This window comes from Atta colombica, unplaced genomic scaffold, assembly GCF_001594045.1.
Source record: "Atta colombica isolate Treedump-2 unplaced genomic scaffold, Acol1.0 scaffold97, whole genome shotgun sequence".
Lineage (NCBI taxonomy): Eukaryota > Metazoa > Arthropoda > Insecta > Hymenoptera > Formicidae > Atta > Atta colombica.
In genome coordinates, this window is record NW_017259591.1 from 579,281 (window position 1) to 601,528 (window position 22,248).

The 22,248-nt window shown below is 32.5% G+C and overlaps 1 protein-coding gene across 13 annotated transcripts in view; it reads right to left on the minus strand.

Annotated features, from left to right (window-relative positions):
* Positions 1-22,248, minus strand: part of LOC108693768 (disks large 1 tumor suppressor protein) — a 678,647-nt gene that overhangs the window by 148,711 nt on the left and 507,688 nt on the right. For all 13 annotated transcript variants that reach the window (XM_018202901.1, XM_018202900.1, XM_018202896.1 and 10 more), the window contains one exon: positions 1,049-1,084. In XM_018202901.1, the coding sequence (XP_018058390.1) occupies positions 1,049-1,084 (36 nt within the window). The remainder of the gene's footprint in view (positions 1-1,048; positions 1,085-22,248) is intronic.

The window sequence follows — 22,248 nt, forward strand, 5'->3', positions numbered from 1 at the left end:
GCAAGGGCGGGAAAGTATCAACAGTAGTTTCGTCGATAGCGGCGCGATCAAGAATCGATCGTCAAACCGCGATATGCGTTGTGGTTCTCTCTCAATTCGACAAATATTTTCGCAAGCCGCAATATCATGCCAGTCTCGTTGCTCGCATAAACGTCATTAAACACCTGCGTCTTTAATAACGGCGCGCAATATAGTGCGCATATTATAATTATATAACCAGACGACGAAATAAGAGCAGCTCTGCAGCACGCATCGTCGCAGTCGTGCAAATAGCTTTTCTTCTCCACTGATCTTCAGCTGCAGTTTTTAATTACCCACGAATGTCAATTACTTGTAACATAAATTATTTGTTGGTTTTAATTGCTTGATAAATGACAAAGAATCGCGAAATGGAAAATCATGACGGTCTTATATGACGGATATAAAAACAAGATTCGCATTCTTCACTTTTTTAAGATTCAGCGAAGTTGAAGAAGCCTTTCACATATAAGTTCACATGTAAGTTCTAACACAAACCGACTGAATCTTGTTTCGAAATCAAATAAAAAGTGCTGCATTCTTTTGATGCACACTTTTAGCTGAACATAATGCACGGAAAAAGACTTCACTGGTAATCCAATATCGAAACACACTGAAGAATACGAATTTCGTATCTCAACGTCAAAAACTTTGGTAACAATGGATACATTTATCACAAACGTGTCACAAAAAGGCTTATGAAAATCATGGCGGATGGGAAAAGGTGGTCGTATTATATGTATAAGAGCGTGCAATTTGCATTCAACTGATTCTGCCGCTGCCCAGAAAATTTCGTACAACATGAGTCCCGGACGGAACGAATGAACGTGGTAAAGCTAGCACATCAACATGCAAATTGCGGAAGGATTTCACAGAGTCAGCATGCCTTTCCGAAAGTAGCGGACGAAATGTGCAAGTGATAAAGGGAAATGAATAGAGCGTATGAGAAAGGAAAGTTTTCAGGAAAGAGCGGGTGTGTGTTAATGGAAATTATATTTTCGCAAGCATTTTCCAAGTATCGAGCGCTCACCTGGTCACTATCGTGTCCCTGCCAGCTGTCATGGCTCTGTAACAAAAAATGTCCAGTCAGAGAAATGCTATTACTAATGAACACACGAGACAATAATATTCAATGCTTATACTATTTTATTATTGATATATACGTTATGTAATAATATTATTATCACTGTACAACGGTTATTCAAATGTTCTTTTTTAAGTCAATATATACATGTATTCACATTTATCTTAATAGAATGCTCGCGCTTCGAGATGAAATGTTCGTTAACATATATTCTGTTTTTTTTTTCACAAATAGGAAATGCACAATAGCTCATTATCCCATAACATTACACTGCAACTTTTGTGAATAATAGTTGCTCATATTATCATCGTTACGAAGACACATCGGCTTGGCATAACATCATTTCGAATGTTAAGGTAGCATGTGTTTAACGCGGCACCATTGTACCATTGTCTTCGGGATGAATAACAGGTCGACAACTGGATCGCATGAACATGTACCTTATTTTTGCGTGCATAATGTTGAGCAATAACTCAAAAGTAAATGACATACGTATTTTATTTACATTCATGAAATGTTTCTCTTGCGTGAAATTAGATTTTTTAAATAATAAACGTTTATTATTGGTACAAAATTATGGCTATATTCCGTTGACTGCGAATAGTGAAAATCTATAGTAATGTGCACTATAAATTTTCAGTACTCACAGTGAATAACGGAACGCAGCTTATATCTATGTATAGTGTCATTTTCTTTTGTTGCATAAAAAAGTACTCTTTTAGAAAGAATTTCTGGTAACAAGATAAAAAATATTCTTGACGTACTTAATCTTATTACAGCCTTGTGTAATATAAAAATAAAACAATTAATATTAAACATATAAAATTATTATATCAACAATTTCTGTTTTCCTCTTTTAAATTAAAGAAAGTTAATTTAGTCTTAAGCAATATTATGAGACTTAATGTCCACAATAACATATAGCTGTTATTGAGATCTGATAACCTCGATCTGACTCACCGGTTGGTATAAAGGAGTCCATATTTCGCACAGTTTAATACCGAGACACTACCAGTGTCTCCAGATAAATTTAAGTTGGATTTTTACGTTTAGAATAAATCATTAAGCGATATCATAATGCATTATGTTGGAAACACAGTACTTGACATGAAACTGATATCTAAAATTATTTCTAAATTATAAAATTTTTCAATTAAGAGTAAAATATTCCTCTGTTAAAAATAAATATAACTATCCTTATATCGATTCTATTTTATGATAGATCAAAAAGTAATAGTATTGGATTCTTTTTCGGAAATTTTTTTCTATGACTATATCTAAAATCATTAGATTTATAAAGCATCACAAAACTCTCCACCATTTTGACTAAAAGACGCAACTCCATTCCAAACTTATGTACCTGTTGTATATAAACATATTTTGTGAGAGAAATAAAGTCATAAATTATGTAAATCAACTTTTCAAATTTGTAATCAAATTTTTTTATGAACAAAGAAATGTGTACAAATGTTAAATTATATGAACTACGGATGAATAAGCTAAATTAAATATAAATGTTTAATTTATGTATTCTTTAGTTTAATACAGGTTTATTTATCGTTGAGGTTTCATATAAAAATATATGAAGGTATACATGTAAATATAGTCTGTATAGTTCAGAAGATGAAAATACACATCAATATATATAATCCCCAAAGAAAATAAATTTAAAAAAATACAGAAAATTTGGTACAGGTTAAGCTCTCTGCTCTCTAAATTTTCGCAGTGAGATTCATTCTTTTGTGTGATTTACTCCAAAGATTTACTATAATGATTTACTCCAAAAAATTTAGAAAATGCATTTAATATGTAAATGAAATATTGTATGTATTATGAACACTCCGTAATTTGGTTCGGTGTGCTAAAAAAAATGAACATATCATTATAGTACTTTACAAATCTAGCAACTCAGCTAATATTTTAAAAGCTTTAAAAGAGTTTGCATAAAAAAATTTACATTATCGATGTACTATTGAGTGAAATTTACCAATTTCTGAAAATTCTACGCGAAATGAACACAACGGAAGTCGCGCAAAAATATCCTGCGAATTACAAGGTACAAATTTCTTGTTTATTGAATATTAAAAACAAGAAATGTTGGCATGAACCAAACACGATGACGTAGTTCAATTTTTCACTCCACTGGTCCACGACGAATCTTGACAACATTGAGATTTATTTCTCAAAACTCAATGGTTTGCTCGCTCACTACCGCGAATCAATGGAAAATCGAGAGGAAAAACGGTAGGCAAACGATTGCTTTTTCCAACAAAGTACACAATGAAATTTTAGTCAAACGCGCGACATTGACGGCAATGCGTTTCGTGATGTGTACGCGAGAATGTTCCGTCAATTAAATATAAGAATTCTCTGTTTTTATAAGAAAAGAAAACCGTGGCAAGCTGAAGTTGCAGTGGTTTTTCGCATCATATCTTCGATCATGAGGTACGGAGGAAATTTCGTTTGGAATATTCTCTCTTTTTGCTCTTCGCAAGCAGACCGCCGTCACTTCCACCGTACACCACAATGCGGGCATTTTATTAAATCGATATGAACAATATTTCCGGCGTTTGCCGCGTGCAGGAGCTCGTATGTCGTTTTTATTACAGTGAACATTCAATCGCATCGTAAAAATCTTTCCATTGCTGACGCGATATGTTCTTGCGTCAGTTAAATAATAATACGAATATGTTTACTGAAGATATTACCTGAAATGGACCTGTTTTCAAACATGTTCGGTCCTGATATCTCAATTTAGCATTAACTTAACGATGTAACCATGGAATAACGCGATAATTGCATTCTGATGCGAATGAGAATATCTGATAATTATTATTGTAATGTTTAACATTACAACGCCAATGGAATTTTAAAATATTCATGAAAGCCTGGCAAAAAATATAATTTCGAAAATAATTTATTCATTTATGTTTCCCTTAATACATTTACGTACGTAGATGTATTTATGTTTAGTTAAAGCGAATATTTCGCGAAATATTATATAATGTATGGCATGTATCATACAAGCGTATCGTATTTAGCAACGAATAATTCGGATAATTTTCATTTTTCATAAATAATATACATCGTGAAAATAAATATGCGGAAATAGAGAGACATAACACAGTATCCCCCGTGGCTATGTTACGGAAAAAAATGTATTCCATTGTTTCTGCCGCAAGAGAGCGTAAAAGATGAACAAACGGCGAACTTAAATCACGACGCGATGTATTCGTGGAAAAAGATTTACAAATCGATTTTCCACGGTTGTTTTCATCGGTTTCGCAATTCGCGAAACATTTCGCGGCGGAGCACGTGACTCCAACGCGGTTCATTAAATCGGCGTAAATAATACGAAGGAGCGTACAGACGCCTATTTTATCGGACATGAAGGTCGAGCCAGTGCCGGAAGTATAGGCGGTTGGTGGGTTAATGTCGGGCTGCCTTGTTAGATTTATGACAGCAATATAGGCATCACGGAGGCAACGTTGAAACGTGTCCCGTGTAACTCTCTCTGGGTAACGTTTGTTACGACGCATATTCGATATACACGCCGCGAGAATTTATGAAAATCAGTTCCAATCGCACTTCTTATAAACAGCTTTTTTAATATCGAATTTCTTCCACGAAGGAAATCGGATCGTGGTTCATCGGATCGTGATTTAAACAAAATTATTAATTTTAAATTAATTATTTTATTTTAGAGTTTTATCTCGTATAATAAGCATTAAGCAGATATTCACGATAACGATGAGAGAGACAGAAAGGGAGACATATATGATGGGAAACAGAATTACGCTGGATGGATAGAAGAATATTGCTTCGAGAGCAATTTTTTAACTACTTCATTTTACTACATTTGTCTCTTTTGTCTAACAATACTTTTATTGAAAATATGTTACACGAAATTATCGATAAAATATACTTTAGAGAGGTGTTTTATCTTATTCGAATTAAGTGAAAAAAAGAGTTTTGAGGTTAATTGGTTTCTTTATACATTAATATTTATCTATATCTTATCCTGCAAATAGAAAATAATCGAACAAACGTTTACATTTATACAAAATTTACGTACCTTTTATATATTATAAAAGAAAATTGGATAAATCACGATGATGACTGTTTCCTTTAAGTACATCTTATTTCGCAGATTAACGAATCGTTTCAATTTTACAATAATACATTAAACAATACATAAGATATTCTAATGAAATTAAAAAATATTAAATGCCTCGATGATTTCTATTTTTGTTTATTATTTTCTAATAACAATTTTTAATTTGACATCTTTATTATGTTAGTCATCGACAAACACATTATTTGTTAATTTCTTTTTGACTTTCAATCTGATTACTTATCTTATTTCACTGTTATTCATAAACGCATAAGACATCGTTATATAGACAGACATATTCTAATTTATTATATTTTTGTTCCATACTGGCACCCTTATGCCCGTTTCTAAATCAATGTAATTTAATTTTAATCTCGGTTTAACTCTTCATTTTTTTTAGTTCTAAAAATTAGAAAAAGATGAAGAGCAAGTTGAACCGAGATTAGAATTATAATCAACATTCATAAAAAACGGACATTAATAAATTAATCTTTTTAATCAATTTTTATTTATTTTTTGATATTTTATTTTTGCGAGCTCATATAGTCATTAATTTTTTTATATGCCTCGATGATTCTTATTTTTGTATAAACACTTTTTTATTCTATCATCTTTTTTCTGTCTCTAATTTATAGTTCCAATAATATTAAGTATTTTTATATTTGGACACTATATGAACATTCACAATGCTTTCACAATGTTTTGACATTTGACTACATTTTATTCTTACTTAATTCTTTTTTTTCTCGCTGTTGAATGAAGAATCGATTTTGACTTCACCATTTTTTATTATGGATTTCATTTCTATTTTATTTCTTACGTGGAATTATCTAACGAAAGCATTTATTGTTTAAATTATTTCATTTTAAATTTACATCTTATGTTTGCATCTAAATTATTAGATGGCGTATTGGCTCCTTTTATATTCTATCTAGTATCGTTTTTTATTATATTTTAATTTATAAATTTATTATTTTCAATGGTTAACAAAGGCTGACAATGAATGAAATTCAAAATGTTCCATAATTTATTTTAATAATTTATGTGAATAAAATTTCTCATTTTTATACGTCAAATTTGACTTATCTTTATTACTTTTATTACTTAGCATAAAATGAACTGATTTATAATTATTTGTTTTATTATTATTAGATAAAAAGATATTCAGAGTGTAGGAGACATTTTTGATATACTAAAAGCCAAAGTACTTTTATTTTGGACAAACTAATATACGCATTCCAATAACGATGATCTTTTAATGTTGTCTCGTTGCATAAAATTGCTTTCCCAATTAATATCGAAGCTCTGAACCAAACCTGAGCATGCAAATGCAATCAGACCAGTTTTCCAGTTGCGCCTCGTATCGATTCTTTACGGCGAATAGATCGGCGGATAGATTCACTCGCGGAATCGCATTTAATCGCGAACTCTGGGCAAATCGGTGCGTTCGTAACTTTCGACAATCGAGCGAGATGGAACATGTAAACTAACAATGGTGAAAAAGTTTTCTCGTTTCCAATCGACTTTCAGCTCTCATAGCCTCCATCCTGTTTAAATGCAGCCCTTATTTGCATTACGTTTTATCTTTATTTCAGATTCCGCAGCTTTGATTTTCCAGAATAAAATATCTGATCCGCCCTTTTACAAAAATTAATGGAATTAAAGAAAAGGTAAAATTATTCATCCAAAATGTATAATTTTTTCAGAGAAATTGATAAGAATTATTAATTAATTACCAAATTGTAAAGCCTGTCATCTTTAGAGATGCTTTACACATTTTACTAATGTATTTCTAAGAATGCCATAAAAAAGTTTTCTCGTTTCCAATCGACTTTCAGCTCTCGTAGCTTCCGTCCTGCTTAAATGCAGCCCTTATTTGCATTACGTTTTATCTTTATTTCAGATTCCATAGCTTTGATTTTCCAGAATAAAATATCTGATCCGCCCTTTTCCAAAAGTTAACGGAATTGTAAAGCCTGCCATCTTTAGAGAGTTTTACACATTTTACTAATGTGTTCTAAGAATGCCATAAAAAAAAGTTTTCTTTTCTTTCAACATGATTTGCATTTCACATTGCAAATAGTTCCAATTTAACAACATTATTTCACTAAATATAAAAAAGTAGAAAAAAAGAATTATTATTTTATCGATGTGTTAGGTAGTTAATTAAAAACGAATGAAAAATGTAAAAATGAAAAAAAATAAAAAGAATGAACATTTATTAAGTAGCCAGCTAGAAAAAGTGATATAGATAGATTAAAATTCTGAACTTTTATTCAAGCGCACAACTGTTTTCTTTTTGCCATACTTTCGCGATTTTCGATTCCTTTGCGATTTCCTATGTTTCAATTAATCAAAATTCATATTGATCTTCTCAACTCGTTCTAGAAAAAGTGTCAGGACATTAATTTTAATTAATGTTAGCTCGGGATGTGCGTTAAAGAGGTGCGATAAAACTTTAACGAAATCATGAAATTTAATCACGTAAAAATAAGCGCAAAATTATTCATCGTTAATCCTAACGATTAACCGTTCATAGCAAACGATAATTACTGCTCATTTAACTCACGTACCAAATGGACGCGGCAATTATCCGGTCATTACGACGATTATTTGCGCGTAAATTTACAGAGCGATATGATTATATTGAACGTCCAGTGTAAATTGAGAAACGTTTTTCCGTTTATTTGCTGTGTGACGATAATCCACAGAAAAAGAAGAAAGATTTCACCGGAGATGATTCGTTGAGCAATAGAATGGGAAAACGTCCCACGAGCGGATAGTGTCGCGCGACGAGACGCGAGCTCGTAAATCCAGCTTACGAATCGGACAAAATATGGGAAAAAGAGAATGAGAGAAAGAAGAACGAGAGACACAGTTAAGGCTGTTGAAGGAAAAGAAGAGCTATGCGAGCGAAGGATTCTTTAGCCATTTAAGAAGATAATCTTAAATGGGGTACTACTCTTCTTCTTGTAAAATAAATTACGCGCCTAAAAGAAATATGACCTTCAAAATATGTTTTTTAACTATTTAAGACATTTTTTTAAACTATACATTATAGTTAATATAATGATGACTCATAAAATTCAGATCTGTATTTTTCTTGACGATAGAAAATTCGTATCATAGATAAATTTTTCAGATAAACATTGCAAAAAAAAACATATTTCACAGAGAATTTTTTAATTAACGGAATATATTTTTGATAACGCGTCTTTCTGACAAGCCGTCAGCTTTTTGTTATTGAAAAAAATTAATAGTGAACTATGAGATAAATTCGTAATTGGAAGCGTCAAGTTACTTTCAAATGACAATGCTTCTATTGTTTATATGATTTTCTTTTGTTCGATCATCAATGCGTTACATAATAACTGTATTAAAGAACGATTTTATAGTGCACAAGAAAAACATGAAAGATGCTTATGGAATACCAATATTTATGGAATGAACAATCCGATGATAACATTGGTGTACTTAAACATTGTAGAAGCAAAAGAATCGCGAGGAAATAAATCGTATAGTAAAGTGTAAATGTGGCGCGATACATTTTATTGCCGGTACCATACACTTTTTATCCCTGAAAAGTCGCTATGATTTATCGTTAATAAAAGGAGAGCAACGCTTGCTGTGACCGAAGCTTAAATTACTTGAGATACGAGAATACGCGTTTTCTGAAGAAGCCCGAGTTACGAGCATGCGGTCTAAGTTCTAAGTCAGCGATTTAATGGCAAAGGGGATTAGATCGACGATGTATGAGCCAGGAGAATTAGATTAAACTTTCATCTCTTGTGTGTTTATCGGTCAACGTAATTATCGTTTTTTGAAACGGTCTTTATTCAGTTTAATAATAATTAAATAAAACGGTTTCAGAAAAAAAATGTCTTTTAACACGTTTCAACATATTATTTCATATGCCTCATGCCTTTAATCAAGAAAATCTAATAATCTAAAAAACCTAATAACAGTTTATAAAAATAATACATTATACATTTCATATATTGTCCTTTAAATGTTATTAGATTTCTGAACATATTTGATCGCATCTTATTGTATATCAACTTTAATTTTCTGATAATTTTTTTTAATATTGTACAAGCACAGAACAAATTCAGTTATGTTAGGTATTTCGAGTCGTTTTCGTTAAAATCTTTTGTAAGCATGGAATAGCTTCGTACGTTGATTAAATTTCATAGGTGTCTCGCAGTAAATAAAATTATGTCACGAGGTGCGCCAGAATTGCGAAACCGTCTCATAAATTTAACGTCGCGAAGGCTTCTGAGCATGCCTTAACTCTCAATTTAGGAATTTGCAATAATATTTCACCTTTATTTCACCTTATCAAAATTGTTTAATTGCGCGCAATTATTCCACGGTATTGCACGTAATGAACTTTGTCGCGTGTCAACTTTGTTTTTGTGCACGAAAGATGATTAAGTTAAAGAATGGAGCACGAGTCAAGTCATAGTAGAGAGCCAGCTTACGAGTATTTCGCGAAGATAATTTTAAGAGAAAGGACGACGGTACCTATGAGTGCAAGACATGAAGCGAAAAGCTGATGCGTGTTGGCGTTAAACTTTCTTGCGGAAAATCATTTAGGCGAGCCACGCACATACAAGATGATTCTCTCGAGCGAGCGGGCGACCTCTTAATTATAAATACATGTCACTAGCAATAATTAATACACATGCTCCAAGTCACGCCTCCACGACATCATGTAGATGAGCAAACACTGAATTGTTCTTCGGGATCGTAAAGCAGGCGCTTGGCCGTGTTTCTCTCGCAGCCCATTCGCTTAAATTATTAACAACTTTGTTTGCTTATACATCCAAGTAGTATCTTCGTTTCTCACATCGCTCCTTAATGATCAAACTTAGTCAGCAAGAATGTTGCAGAGAGACAGAAGAGCAGAGGGGAGGGGAGGAGGGAGAGAGAGAGAGGGAGGGAGGGAGAGAGAGAGAGAGAGAGAGAGAGAGAGAGAGAGAGAGAGAGAGAGAGAGAGAGAGAGATATCACAGAGAACTGATAATATTGATTAATAATCATCGAGTAATAATCAATGAATTACTGAAGAGATTTTCACAATAAAAAATGTTTAGACTTTTTAATGAGCCACTCGTTTATCTTGAATAAATATTCTGCAATAAGATAAAACATAAAAGAGTAGAGATAGTTTTAATTAAAACAAATTTTAGCGATTTTTAGCGATTATAATTATAAATATCGTAAAAATTCTTCAGATATACCATACTCATATAATATTATTGCACTCGAGCGTGACGTAACTCTCGAGCACGAACGAACGAACGTATTTCTGAATGCACGCAGGAAAGAAATATGCACCCCCTTTAGCGCGTGAACTGAAAAAGTTTATTTCTATAAGTAATAGCAGGGAATATTACACGGTTTCTTTGGAAGAGGCGCGTTCGATATTTTTTAAAACAGAGTAATAAACAAATATCCTAACTCGGCCGACAAACGGAGAATTAACAGGATCGCAATAATATTATATACAATTATTAAAATTTATGATTATTGCTGATATGAGATTGATAAAATTGATTGAGAAATGATCACAAAAGCAGAAAATTCATTATTTTATCGCAGTTTTTCTTTTAAAAGCAATTTAATATCCGTATAATTAATTTACAAAGGTATGTGCTACAAAAGAACAACGTATGATAAGCAATCCCTAGTATTTCTGAATATTCGACTTTTCATCGTGAATTTTCCGTCAAAATATTTCAATAAATTTCGACATGCAGCTGCACGTTACTGCAATTCAAGGCTCGCGTCCATAACATATTTTCGAGCAATTTTGTTGATAAATACAATCTCAAAAAATAAAACAGAATAGGAAACCTGCTTTTGACCTTGTCACAGAATTTATCGGTAATGGTCATGGTGTGCTCTTAGCGAGATATGTGACATCTCATTTAATACACAAGCATCGATTGAAAAATATAAATATTGTTAACTCACGCAATCGTCAACGACAAATAATAAGTATTTGAAATCGTCATTTTTTGCATGTTCAAATTTTTTATTTATATACTGTAAAAATGACAAAATAGGATATTTATTCGTATAAATAGAAATATAATCCAACTTTTTAGATATATTATAGTATAAAAAAAGTAGAAATAAATATTTATTTTTAAATAAAAAGTTTATAAAGTTATTTCACTTGTCGGTTTGGAAATATTTTTTCCATATGTATAATATAACTAATTAAATAAGAGAATACATATATCATACATATATCAAGAATATAAAAATTAAATGTCTTGCGAAAGTATATAGCTAATAAAAAAGAAAAAGAAGTCAAGAAAAGAATCAGTATTGAAAAAGATATTGGATTTTCCGAGGGGGATTTTCTTATTTAGTTAAATTCGTTTTTGTCTCAGACTCAAAGTGTCCATATAATCTTCCAAATTGCCAATAGAATCAATACTGAATCAGACATTGAAAGGAATTTCTAAAAGAAACTTTTTAATAAAAGTTCAAGATGTGAACTATAATTTTAAATATTCATATTATAAACAGGAAGTTACAATTAATTAATGTTTCTTCCACTCATTATCAAAATTTATGATAATGCAGAATCTATAATACAGAAAAGTATCACGCATCATGTAACCAAAATTATTTCGCCTACATTTAAACTTAACTGTCATTAAAATGTGTCGTTAAAATCGCGCGCCATTACGCGATATCGTTCGCTCATTCTTCAATATCGGTTATGGAACTTGCGATCATGCCAATGCCCTCGTGTTTCTCTTTATAGAAGACTGCGGTTATAAAGGAAACGTAAAAGTGTCGTTACAGACACAGGGCTTAAAGATTACACGCTCGTTAATTCTTTTTGTGCGTAACCATCTCTGTTGCTGCACTGTGTCTTCGTTATTTTTGTTATTTTTTTTTCTTTTTACGGTGCGATCTCATTCTTTGTCATTTCCATAATTTGGACCTTTATAAACCAGTAAACTCGCGAAAGCATAGTGCGCAACAATATTTCTTTTATTCGCGAAGTACGTAGGTTTTTTTTAATACGCAACATAGTCTGATCATTAAAATGAAACAGCGATGCCATTAGAATGTATACCTCAATGTTTACTGTGATCGTTATTGAAATATGTTAAAAATATTATGGGCAGAAATTAGTCCTGAAAAACAAAATACACATACATATAAATAATATAATATATGTATAATAAATAACATTTTGCAAAAACAAGTGAAATAAATCTTGTTTCGTTGACATTTATTTTATATAGTTGAAAACCTGCGAGTTGTGCCAAGAAAAATAGTTTAAATAGAAAATAGTAAATATATTTTCAGAGAGTGCAGAGAAAAAAATGAAATAGACTCAAAATAGAAATATTTATTTAAAAGATGCGTACATAGAAATATTATTTGTTCTTTTTATATTTACTACACAGAAGACTTATTTCAAATAGTACTTTTCATAAATTCTTCCTTTAAATAAATATTTCTACTAAATTTATTTCAATTTTTCCAGTTTTGTCTGCAAGAGATATCGCTTTTTAAAATTTAATACTTCAAAATAGCTAAGAAATTATTGCATATTAAATTTACATTCAGACAACATTTTGTTATGAATGTAATATGCCATAATTTATGACATTTACGTTGTCGCTGCATTCAAAACGAAGCATTGAGTTTTAACGAAAAATCATGTACGCACTGCTATATATCGCGTTAATATTTACGGTTGAATATTCCCTAAACGAATGACACGTGTCTCGACGTTTCATCGTCGTCGTCAGTCAATTTCTGCACGGCCGTCCGTCATCGGAAGATCGCGTTCGATGTTCCCCGAACTAGAGAAGAGGATTTATCGGTGTTGCCTCGTGGTCCCAAAAGACATACGATGACAATAAAAAAAAAGAGGGTCGGCTAACAAAGAGTGCAATGATCCGGCAATTGGAAATCGCAAATTCGATATTTGTTATCGTCGTTCTCTGTGCCCACCATTGATTTATAATTCCGTTTCTGTTGTTCACGCGGTGGTAATAAGTGTGCGATGAAATACATTGAATTTCATTGAATCCGAACAATTAGTGGTTATACAACAAAGGAATGACAAAAGTGATATCTTCTTCGATCGTCATAATAATTGTGATAAAAAATTTTTGCACTTTTTCTTATCATCTTTTCTTTCATTTTACTTGATTGGATTAATACTATCGTGCTTGGATTCTCTTAATTAATATTATATTCGCATATTACGACATCTCTTTCGTAAGAATTTCTATATTATTAAAAATATCTATACAAAAACATGTTTAAAATTATTTCAAATATATTCAAATGTATTCAAATATATTCAAACATAATTTTTTAAGTGTATTATAAAAGCTAATAACGTTATTAGGTTCATGATAATATTAAATATATTAAACAATATTATATGAAATAAACAAAAAAGTATTTTAAATATAAATAAGAGAGAAGAAAACCATTTTTGGTCAAAATTATTAGTGCTTAGTAATATTTATATACATATATGTGAATATACAAAAACAATTATCAGTTCTATAAACTGTGCGTAAATATATTAATCCTTAGATGCCATTCTTAATGACATATTCGAAGTTTCTCTTCTATTGCTAACTTTTATACATACTATTTATTTGTTACTGTCTTATATTCTTTTATATCTGATGTTTCGATCGGAAAAAAAATTGTTATAATCATTTTTATATGCGATATTTCTCACAATATCCAATAAATATATATCAAAACAACAGCATTAAAAGGTTAATATTAATAAATTGATCATAATATTAGTCACATTAACCAAGAGTATGTTAAGAAGAGAAAAAGTAAAAAAAATCTTATATTTTGATTTCTTACGATTTTTAATATTTTTATCTATTCGTGACATTTTCAATTCATCTTCAGTTAAATTTTTTCTCTTTTTTTAAGATAAAAAAATCTTGAAACTTTATCATTTCACCAGTACTCGATTGAAATCATATTTCTTCTATTTTTAGAATATTTGACATTTATTGACATTCACTGATCAAAAACGCGATGCACATTCGAGAGAGTTAATAAATTAACAGATAAACCACTTACGTTTCACTTCGCAAAGAGCAATGCGTTTCAAAGTGAAAGGTACAGATTGTCGATTAACGAAAAATTGCGCCGCGATTGATCAGCTAAGAACAGCAGATCCCATCTTAATTAATGTCCAACGACGGGATCCCCGAGAAGCCATAAAGCTGCTGCCGGTCGGCACTAATGGCGAAGTAAAATGGCAGCTTTCCGACGTTTAATCCAATGAACGAGACTTCACTACGCTCGTTACGTGTCGTCTGATAGTACATAAAGTAAGGACCGGCTTGGATCCCAAATAAACTGCGAAGAAATCGTCGGCTTCCCGACCACAAGTTTCGCACGCTCGATTAAACGTCTTATCTCTTGTGCACGAGACAGTTTCTGAAAAGCTGCCTCTCCGCATATATTTAATGTATCGACAGGCGATTTATGCGCATTTGGTGTTAATGTATGAACGATTAAAAGAGAGATACAATATCAGATAGACATTAAATTCAAGATAACTTAAAAGTGCACAAAGTGCAAAGAGGATTTACAATTTACAAATTTTTATGAAATCTGTAATTAAAAAAAAGAAAACTTCTTTTTTTTTAATTCTTCTTTTTTTCTTCCTACAAATTATTACGACTATAGCTATTAGTGATAACATAACTCCGAATACTTGCAATTTAGGATTGCATGCCCCGTCGAGAATTTCTAGCACAAACAAGTGTTAATAAGCGTTATATTAATGTGTCTTAATGTATGTGTACGCGTGCGTGTGTGTGTGTATCTCTGTGTGTGTGTGTGTGTGTGTGTGTGTGTGTGTGTGTGTGTGTGTATAATGTCGCGATAAAAGCCTCCGTATACGTAAGGCAGCCGACATATTTTTTAATAACATGCCCGCATTACGGCGTTTCGCACGCGCGAATTTTTCGAGGTAGATGCACGATGGGATCAGCCATTTCCAGGCAGGTAATATCGCACACGACGACAATGACGACGCACCGAACCGTGTAGTAATGCAGCTCTAATTAACCCGGGAATTTGCATGCGTTTCCACGCGCGATCGCGTTGCGCGACGACAATATACATTCCGCGAGTTTATATTTTCATATTTCTCTGCTCGCCCAACATTTCCAACGGCGGCTAAATTATCGGATAATACTGCTCACGTGAACAAGTCGCAATTAATTATGATTACGCTCGCGCACGTATTTAATGTAAAAGGAGGATCTCTCGTATAGCTTTTGCACGTGAAACAATACTGATAAATTCTGTCGCTTTTAATTTTAATAACGATTAATAACAATTAAATATCGATTTTACTTTCAATGATTTTATCAATAATTTTAATAACAAAATATTGCTATTGGAACTGTTTCCATCATGTCGAGCTATCGTAAACATTAAAATTGAGATTAAAATAATTTAAATTTGTTCAATCATCAAACATATTTCTATAACAATTTATTGTTTTATATATATAAGGAATACTTTATATTTTATTATCGTAAAATACATCGAGATAATTAATTCACAAATCCGAGTATTCGCAACTTCAATCGAGATCTACGAAGAAGAAAAGGATTTATACAAGTAAACTGAGATATCATTCAATCGTGCGATATCTGAAAAAAAGATGCATTTTTGCATCGGCTGTTTTGCGCGTATCCCCTTCTTAATTTTCTGTCTCTTTTTCTGCCATAGAAATCAGCTTGTGCCGAGATCTTTATTGCGCTTCGAAGTACCGAGAAGCGCAAACAAAGCAGCAATCTGTCGCGTGGGATGTTGTGTCGCTGTGTGCCATGTGCCACGTCCGCATGAAATTGCATTCCGTAGTAAACGAGCGAAAATGGCGAGGGAAGAGAGAATTACGTGTATATGTGTACTCCCGAGCATGTGCGTGTGCGGGAAGTGCGGTGCCTGTACATCGCACGCGGTGTCTTTGTGTATACTGCAAACATTCGCGCGTCCGCGCGCGTCTCTGGTCCGCGAAAGGCCGACGAAATTGTGCGTGGATAACGCCGACGGCGCGTTTCGGGCTCAGCGTCTCGCTCGTCTTTGAAACGCGTGAAAAAAAGAGGAAGGGAAAAAAAAGAAAAAAAAAAAACGCCGACCGACCGGCTTTCTAGCATAATCGCTTGCGCCGTTTTAGCTTTGTGCTCATGCTTCGTCGCGGATTGCATCAGTCTGCATATAATCGACGCGAGGACACTTCTCTCTCTCTCGTTGTTCGCTTCACGGAATTTGTCCGAAAGAGAAACAAAGAGAGAGAGAGAGAGAGAGAGAGAGAGAGAGAGAGAGAGAGAGAGAGAAGGAAAGAGAGAAAATAGTTTATATACCCGCCATCGTAACGATATATTTTTTATTCCCGAATTTTCCGCGAGATTCAAATCTCCAATACCTTCGTAACCTAATTAAAAGCGAAACGAGAGAAGGACAGGTGCGCAATTATTCGCGGACGCGCCAATTATTTTTCCGGCTATTTTCGCACTCATATGTTTTTCCCCTTTTTTTATATCTCTCGCCGCGAAGATTCGTATCTTCGTTAAAACTCGAATACGATTCTCTCTTGTAGCATTCGATGGCGTGTGAAATTGTGTGAAACTCGCAGGATTCGCATGTTGTATCGCTGCGAGGCGTCCGCACTACGATTTATGAGTTTCGCGTTCGTCACAATTATTATCAGCGAAAATAACGAGCGTATGTGGCGGCGCAGCGAGCGAATCATTAGCGAGTACATGGAATTGAATTCGAATAGATTTCCACGCCGGTCAAAATTAAAAACGAAATCGATTTTTCTTTGGTTAGCGTTACTCGCCACGTCGCAACTTGGAAGTGCTTTTTTCTCTTTCAAAGTTCTCGTTCCGGCAATCCTGTTCGATTTATTCGCGCGTTCTGTCGCGGCACTGGGTTGAGTTTTAAATAATACGCATGTATAATAGCGCGGATTGAGAAAAAACAGCAATACGACTTATGATGTATCAAATGTAGTTATAGCATTCAAGTTGCAACTTTTTTTACTTTTAATTGGTCTCTCTCTCTCTCTCTCTCTCTCTCTCTCTTCCTTCTTTTAATTTTCTTGTTGTTATTGTACTTTGTCACTTTGGTTAACAGTAATTCTTCTTTATATAAATATATTACTAATATATATTCATAGTATTATGTACATTTAAAGTTGTAATTTTTAATTGGTTTCTCTCTCTCTCTCTCTCTCTCTCTCTCTCTCTTTCTCTTTTAATTTTCTTGTTCTTATTATATTTATTTTGTCACTTCGGTTAACAGTTTCTTTTATGTAATACATTCGTATAGTTGATTTGGCGCTTTAGAGAATGCAATCCTGGAGTGCGTAATAAATAACGATATCTATCTATTTATTTCTCTGTCATTATATTTTTAATGTTTATTTATTTGATTATTTTTATTTTATTTATTCCTTTTTACAATCGATATATTTACTGTATAAGCCTATTAATACCTATTAAATGCAACTCCCACTGAAGCTGTCGGCGCAAGAATCGAGTTACATCACTTACGGCTCACTTATTCGATCAGCGCGCGATGGTGCGCCACACTATTAAAAGTCGCCGAACGCGTTTATTAATGCAAATCGCTTCCACTCGGCTGCTCACGCGAGTTTCCGGACTCGATTCAAGTTTAATCTTCGAACACGCGTACAATCAAACGCCCTTCGACAAAGAGACTTCGTTCAGGCGGTTGGAATATTGGTGGAACACAATCGAGATACGTATTCACGATGCAGGTAGTTTGTAACAGTCGACGTACGTACGATCCATGTGGATGCGACAGCCGTCGTCGCCGTTGCTATGATGTAAATCGAGAACAGTACTGTGGATGCTCGATTGAATTTCTGGACTGAATGCTCAAAACTACGTACAGGACCACAAAGGCTCGTTATCGCGCGATATTACCTGCCAGCCCAAGATTACTTCGTCTCGAGTTTCCCGCAGGACAAACGCCAAACAGACATCATACAACATAATTGATAACGGAAAAATATTGCACTGGTAAGTCACATTTAGAGAATGAGGGGGGGGGAAGAGAGAGAGAGAGAGAGAGAGAGAGAGAGAGAGAGAGAGAGAATTCCAACTATTTTAATTCTTAAATAATATGATCGATTTCTGATCAAATTAGTAGATATCACGGGAACAATATTAGAGCAATTAATAATTTTAATAATTAATTTTTAAATTGTATATAATAAATATAACTCATTAATTGATACGTGTGATATAAGTGTATAATAATATAAATACACAAAAACAGTGCAAAATTATCTGTTACTTAAAGAAATTGCGAAATAACGTTTTCATTTGCATTCCTTTAACTCTTTTCTCTTTCAAATTATTATTCTATTCTAATCTTTATTCTAGTCTATGTTATTTAAATAATAATCTCTCCATAGCTCTTTCGAGATATCCTCACTCTACTTGAATATTTATGAATGTTTGTATTCTATGTGTACATTAACAGTTGGCAGCTGGGTTGGAAAGTTTAATGTAATTTCAAGCAAAAAACCCAACGTCTCTTGCATATTAGAAGTAACAAAACTTCCAAACGCTTCCATTACAAACATTCGTTACATTGGACTCTCAGTACCTTTAGCGAGTGTTGCAATAATTACGTTTATTCATAGCAAAATTGTGTTGCGTATGGATGTGTATGCGTGCGCGCGCGCGCATTTGTATGTAGGAAACTACGTATCTTGTATAAACATATCATATATATAGAAATCCCGACAACGCTGCCATCAGAAAATACGTACGCGCCTGGTTGACGTAGAATATTTCGCTGATTTAATATTAATAAAGCAAACAAAAGTCAACGGACACTGAGAGCGAAGATAGATAGGTCCATCTGTTTGTCTTGTATTTATTCGAGAATTGACTGAAGGAAAATCGATATATAGATATCCCATTTTCCGCTATAAGACAGTGCTCCTGTTCTTATGTACCTTCAAACATTTCGTTCGTGAAATGTTGTTTTTCCTTCGTATTAATTTTTTAATTTCAGTATCATACGTTTTATTTGGCTCCCCTATTATTCGCGTATCTTTTTAAAATAAAATATTCTGTGATATATTTACATATAGGCAATCTTTTCCAATGTCTTTTTTCTTCTTAGTTTCATTACGTTTCGTACGGCTAAAAGTTCTACGTTCTTCCGATGGCAAAGTACGTGGGCGTCATGTTTTTAATGAAAGCACACGCGGTTCTTAACGGACACTGATACCAGAGAGTGGACAGCCTCATGAATAAATGTACATAGACTACTAACCTCTCACGACAAAATGGGGAAAAAAAAACGAGAATGTTCATCACATTCTTGCCACTTTCCACTTCGCTTCGTCGACGATAAGATATTTATCCGATAGAATGACGACGGTCCATTTTACCCAACAAATATATAAGTCGAACAGAATGGAATAAAACAATCATTTTTATTATAGATGGTAAATAAAGAATCAAATATCTTTCTTAGCAAACTTTCAGTTAAAGGTTGTTATATATATTTTATAAATTGCTTTCTCCTTATGTGCTATTTATATTGCAACTATATTACAAAAATTTATGCAGATTTTTTTTATAAAAAATTCGCATTTCTTATTAATAAATCTTGATAATAATCTGTTATTAAAAATATGAAAAAAAAAAAATTTCTTGAGAGAATTCTGAAAGTAAAGAAAAGAGGATTTATTCAATATACCTTGTTAAGATACATACATTATATTATGATATTACGTTCTAAAATAACTGTCAAACTACTATAATGTAGTCAGCGCCAGATCTATGAATCAAGTATTTTTCGACGCTAATGGAAAGATATACTTAGAAACGATTATTCATTTTGAGATTATTCAGCATTTTAGGGAATAGCTTGAACTCTACAATTCTTATAAGAACTACTTTCTCATCAATATTACGAATAAATACCAATTTGTAAAGACAATTTTTCAGTATAAATTATTGCTACAGTTAAAAAATAGGAATCATAATTTAAATCATCTCAATTGTATGTATGCAGATATTTTACATCTAATAAGCCTTATTGATTGATGCTAATTCTTGTAGAAGGTTGTTATTAAAAAAATTTGCCTTTCTTCCTCGTCTTTTAGAGAAATTTCCGTGATTCATTTCCGTAAATTTATGTGATTCAAAAAATTACACGGAAAGGAGACATTTGCCGAAATATTTAAAAATTCGACTACATATTAGATCTGAAGACAATTTTGTTGGACCATCAAAATAATTTTGTAGAAAATTGAAACATGATAAGAAAATAATGATGTAAAAAAATTTATATGCTAACAATTAGCTTGAGCGTTCTATACAATTATTTTAATAATTTAACAAAATTATTTTCTGATCTATATCTATCTACACGGAAAAAAACACAGCTGAAAACTTCATTGATTCAGCAAATCTACAATCGTAATATACAGACAGTCAATTTTCTGTGTTAAAATAGCAAAGTTGAATAATAATAGCTGAATAACAGCTGAATAATATTAGCGATTTGTTAAACCATCAAATCTTCTTAGCTATCGATGTTGAATTCGCGTAGTAAATAGGTTTGTTGTACCAATTAATTTTTTTTCCGTGTAGATTTTTAGATACTTTTTAGATACTTCAACAAAATTATTTTTTCATATATGGGTTACTTCAATAATTTTCTGTTTTGATTGTTTCATTCAAGATACTATTTCTTTATTCCTTATTAATCTATATTATACATAATATACAAGTTGTTCGATTTAATCTATCCGGGTCAATTGTACACATAAGAAATGACGATATACATCATTATTATTATTATTATTATTATTATTATTATTATTATTTTACTTCGCTTATTTTTACATGTAGCAACGGATTGTACGATACGGGGAATTAAAACGTACGATTGAGACATTATATGAATATTAAAAACTTCGCATTCAAATGCAAATATTATCATAGTGACAAATAAGGTCGACACAACTATGGCACAAGGCAATTTGATAAAATATCAAAGTGATTGGCAGGCGTGCATTGTCGATCGTCTGGGCTATCGATTCTCAACGAGACACCATCGTCAGCCAAGCATTGGTCCAAACGGAAATACCTGTCAGAAACTTGGACTGTGTAGTCTGCTCCGTATGGAAATGTCGAAACCTAGGCATTGTATACTATATACGATGCCAACAATAACGGGCGTCACGCGCGCGCCGATTTTCATAACAATGCGAGAACATAGTTTTGCTATTAACCTTCGACGTTTCATGAACATTCGCCGACCTCGATTTGACAGACTGCATGTTGTTCATCCTAAAGAATCATCACAAATGCTTGTGATAAATAAATATTGAATTCTGTTGTTTCTTCGCATTATTTTTTAAAATGCTGAGTAATATACAATAATTTTTCTCTTTTAAATAGAAAAATATGTTTTTAACACATGATTGGGTCATTTTTGTCTTGTATTTCTTTTCTTTGTAATACTAGAAACATCTGATTAAATAATGATCTCTATTCTTTCTTTTTGTTCCAATATATAACTTTACTTTCTAAAGATATTAAGTACATGTTAAAGTATATGTTAAAATGTAATATAAGAATCTCTTAATAATTTTTATATATATTTAAAGTGTGTGTCTATACAACAACTAATGAGCTTTAACTCATTACTCCTTGTTTTATTTAATTTTTATATACTTGTAAAAATGATGAAAATTAAGTCAGACAAGAACATTTATAATAAAGGATCGGAATATTATCGTGTGTACTAAGAGTTTAATAGTTATGTAATATGTCTTTCTTTCTTCGGACACGATACAATATTATATTTATATAGTTCTCAAATAAAATGGAATGATCCAATCGGTTTAACGCTGATGTTCACTGATCATTCGTTTTTCAAGAATCTACCATTCGTCGTATCGTCTCAACGATGTCAACTTCCCCCTA